This window comes from Hipposideros armiger, unplaced genomic scaffold (assembly GCF_001890085.2).
Source record: "Hipposideros armiger isolate ML-2016 unplaced genomic scaffold, ASM189008v1 scaffold_291, whole genome shotgun sequence".
Lineage (NCBI taxonomy): Eukaryota > Metazoa > Chordata > Mammalia > Chiroptera > Hipposideridae > Hipposideros > Hipposideros armiger.
In genome coordinates this window covers 1760898-1765269 of record NW_017731641.1, presented here as the reverse complement: position 1 = coordinate 1765269, position 4372 = coordinate 1760898, and the positions used below count along the sequence as shown (strand labels likewise).

Genomic DNA, 4372 nt, shown 5'->3' with positions numbered 1-4372 from the left:
ATAGAATTCAAACGTCTGGAATGTTAAAACTTTTTCTTTTCCTTTTTTAGAGTTCAACTTGCTGTGAATAGAAGAACTGAAGAAGCAGTTGCAGTAAAGATTGTAGACATGAAACGTGCCGTAGACTGCCCAGAAAATATTAAGAAAGAGATCTGTATCAATAAAATGTTAAATCATGAGAATGTAGTGAAATTCTATGGTCACAGAAGAGAAGGCAATATCCAGTATCTATTTCTGGAGTATTGTAGTGGGGGAGAACTTTTTGATCGAATAGGTATGGAAAAAGATTTAAGATAATTATTCTACTAGACAAGTTTCTAAATTTGTTTTTTAATCTTAAGTCTTAATGTAAAATATTTTGTGAAATTAGTTTAGATTTGCCCAAGCTTCCACTTTGGCAATTACATTTCAGGAGTGGGAAAAATATTGGCATGGCATGTTGAAGAAATTAGGGGAGAATTTGAAAGATACCGTATAAATCATGGTTAGTATAAGGTAAGCAGGGGCTTTCAAGGTCTTGCTTGCATCCTTCATCTGGATGATAGTTTGTTATTTCTCTCTGTAATTTTCCTGTGATGTTAATTTATTTTTGCCACATAACAGATGGGGAAATGTGAGTTATTAAGTAGTATATGTGTAAATGGACCCCAGAGTCTTAATTGTTAGCATAAGATTCTGTTTGCTAAACTACAATCACTGATGATTAACCTTAGAATTAGGAGACTGTGTGGTTGATACCTGATTATATTTACCTGATACGCTAACTTTTATAATTAATTCTTACAGAGCCAGACATAGGCATGCCTGAACAAGATGCTCAGAGGTTCTTCCATCAACTTATGGCAGGCGTGGTCAGTACCTTTGACGCTTTTCCTTTTACTTAAAATTAGTATGAATGATATAAGTTACTAAATTTGGGAATGCTTCTTTTTTCTAGATTTATCTGCATGGTATTGGAATAACTCACAGGGATATTAAGCCAGAAAATCTCCTGTTGGATGAAAGGGGTAAGTTTAGCATTTTGTCACTGCTACCTAAATTATTTTAATACAGCCATACAAGGCTGTTTCAAGGCTTTTCGCGTTACTGAAATTTCAGGGCAAAAAAATGTGAAAAATCTAGGAAAGCTGGAGACTTATATTCAGATTTCACAAGTCCTTTTTGATATAGTTGTAGATGAGACAGTGAAATCAGAGCTTGATGTAATAGTAGCTCACTAGATGAATATATCAAGAGTCTTAACTCGTTAATGAATTAATAAAGGAAAGTTTCTGTTGGAATAGCTTGGACTTTAGCCTTGTCCTATTTGTGCTTTTTAATCTATGACTTGGATAAAGATGCAAGGAGTTTAGTTATATTTTATGAGTGTCATAAAAACTGAGAGGAATGAATAGTGCAAGTGTTAGCTTATAGAATCAGGATAAAAAAGAATCACAGAAATGTGGCACGTTATCTGGGGTGCCAAAAAAAATGTATACACATGATTTGTATTCATCTTTTGTTACCGGTATCTATTGAGTATTACAATTTTAATACAGTGTTTTCCTTTTTTAATATGTGTATACACTTTTTGGCACCCACTTTATGTAATGGAATATTCCTCAGCCATAAAAAAGAATGAAATCTTACCATTTGCAACAACATGGATGGACCTAGAGGGTCCATCTTATTAGACTAAGTGAAATAAATCAGACTGAGAAAGACAAATCCCATATGATCTCACTTATATGTATGTGGAATCTAAAGAACAAAATAAGTGAACAAATAAAACAGACACAGACTCATAGGTACAGAGAACAAACTGGTGGTTGCCAGAGGGAAGGGGGGTTGGGGAGCTGGGTGAAAAAGGTGAAGGGATTAAGAAATACAAATTGGTAGTTACAAAATAGTCATGGGGATGCAAAGTACAGCATAGAGAATATAGTCAATAATGTTGCAACTACTGTATAGTGCCAGGTAGATACTAGACTAATCAGTGGGATCATTGCATAAATTACATAAATGTCTAACCACTATGCTATATATCTGAAACTAATATTTAATGTCAACTGTAACTAAAAAAAAAAAAGTTTCAAAAAATAGATGTTGGCAGTGCAAAAAAAAAAAATGATGACAGCAGTGTTCGCTGCATGAGGTAGTGATTTTTGTCTCTTTTGTTTAATGTTCTATTTAATGCATTAGAGTAGTGTCTGGAAAATAGTAAGCATTCAAAAATATTTATTGAATGAATGAAATTAGCAGACCAGAGAGGTGGGTCAGATTTAACAAGTTTTCTTGTAGGGTAAATCTAAAGTCTAGTATTTGGATTGAAAAAACTAACCAAATAAGTACAGTTGAATGATATATCTTTGGCAGCAAAGCAGGTTTAAAAAAGACTTTTACTAGGCAGCGAACGTCATAATAATCTCCAGTATAATTTGGTCATTAGAAAACTAAGGGGCCGGTTGAGTGGCGCGTTGGTTAAGAGCTGGCTTGGAACACCAGAGGGTCCCGGTTCGGATCCCACATATGAGGGCCAGTGACACTGCCCTCTGCAGCTAAGATGCTGAACAACAGCTCAACCTGGAGCTGGGCNGCGTATGCTGTAGCCCCTGCTGCAGTGGGTTGCCATGGGCTACCGTGTGTCGCCAGCCGCCAGTGTGAGCGGCCAGCATCCGCCATGAGCGGCCGTCCAGAAGCCGGTGACTGATCTGCCTCGCCTGGGACGAGCGCAATGATGGTGCCAACTTGGGCCAGTGAAGCAACATCCTCCACAACTAGACTAAAGAACAAAACCACAGCAACTTGTCTGTTCCCCTTCCCCCAATTCCCCAGCGCTGTTCCCATCCCCCAATAAAAACCTTTAAAAAATAAAATAAGTAAAGTGACAGACTGAAGGTGGCCCTCACAGCCCTGACTTGCCGCTGGGCAGACGCTGGGAGACTCCAGGTACGGAACGGTGGAGCGCACGATGGAAACGCAGCGTCGCAAGTGCGCGCTTGTCTCTCAAGGCTCCGGGGTTTGGGCTGAGAGCTTTTCCTGTGGGCCCGCTCCACAACCAGGACTTTATTTCGGACCCACGCTAGCCTGACCCGGCTGGCTGAAACCTGGGGACTGCGGCGCCCGGCACCCTCCCGAGACTCCGGAACGGGAAAGCGCGCCTTCCTGCTTTACGGCAAGGGCGCGCGCCCTTGCGACAGTGTGACGCTGGCCAGTTTTGGCGGGAAAAGCGCTGCATTTGGAATCCTGTGGTGGCGAGCAGAGGACGGCCTGGTGAGGAGGGCGGCGGGTAGGGTGGCAAGGGAGTCAGGAGAGTAGTGCGGGGTCCTCATTAGCTAAGAGGGGCAGGGCGACGGGCAAGGGGTTCAGAGAGACTCCCGCGGAGGGGCGGGTCCGGAGGGTGGTGCCGGGGTCCCCATGGTAGAGGGACTGCAGAGACCACCCCTCTGCTGGTCTGCGTGCCGCCGGCCCTTCCGCCTCTCAGGGCAGTTTGGCTCCGCCCCGGGCTCCTCCCGGCCTCGGGGACTCGGTGAGCGTGAGGAGGAGGGGCCGCGGTGGTCGTAGTTATCATTCCCCTTCACCCTCTGACCCAAAGCCTCACCCCCCACCCCTTCCCCATATCCCCTGTGAGGCATTGTTCCCCAACTCCTCATCACAACAGACGTTCCCTCCCGGGCTGAGGAAGGCAGTTTCAGCCTTCGCTGTGCGCGGGAATGGGGATGGAGATTTACAGAACAAAACGCCAGAATTTAGAATACTCGTGTGTGGTTTAGACTTGGATAAAATAAGGGTGATGAGGTGTCAGGAGAAACAGGAACTGTTATTTATATTGAGGGCTCACGGCAAGACGCAGAGCTCAGTGGTTTAACAGACGATTGACGCCTGTAGTCATCCCCCATCTTTTCTGGATCCTGCCTCTTACAGCCGTGGTGCACAGTGGAGTGATGGCAGTGCCCTTTGTGGAAGACTGGGACTTGGTGCAAACCCTGGGAGAAGGTGCCTATGGAGAGTGAGTCTGAGTCCTTTTACCCCGCTTTCACATTTTTTCACACCTTTTGTTTTTTCCCCTCCTGTCTTTGAGTACATGCTCCTTGTTTTGGAGTTGTTTATTACAGTACACTTGGGCCTTAGGAAACAGATTTCTGCATTGAAATCCAAGACTTTTTGGGAACTGAAGCTATACAATCTTTTGTAAGGATTTTTTTTTTTTCTTTGTAAAGAGCTGAAAGAGACCGCTGAAGTCAGTTTCTCCTCCCACGTATTCCTTCTTGGGGTTTAGTCATATGGTTAAATGAGCAATGAACAGACTGGCTTCGCACTGCCTGGTGTCAGATCATCAGTCTATCACATACTGGTCATTGTTTTGTTCTTAGGCAAACTTCTTTTTTTTTTT

At 43.2% G+C, this 4372-nt stretch overlaps 1 protein-coding gene across 1 annotated transcript in view; it reads left to right on the top strand.

Moving 5' to 3' along the window:
• The window catches only part of CHEK1 (checkpoint kinase 1), a 30684-nt gene that overhangs the window by 5676 nt on the left and 20636 nt on the right, over positions 1–4372 (top strand). Inside the window, exons 2-5 of the mRNA XM_019658869.1 lie at positions 51–274; positions 787–851; positions 938–1007; positions 3904–3988. Coding sequence (XP_019514414.1) covers positions 51–274; positions 787–851; positions 938–1007; positions 3904–3988 — 444 coding nt within the window. The remainder of the gene's footprint in view (positions 1–50; positions 275–786; positions 852–937; positions 1008–3903; positions 3989–4372) is intronic.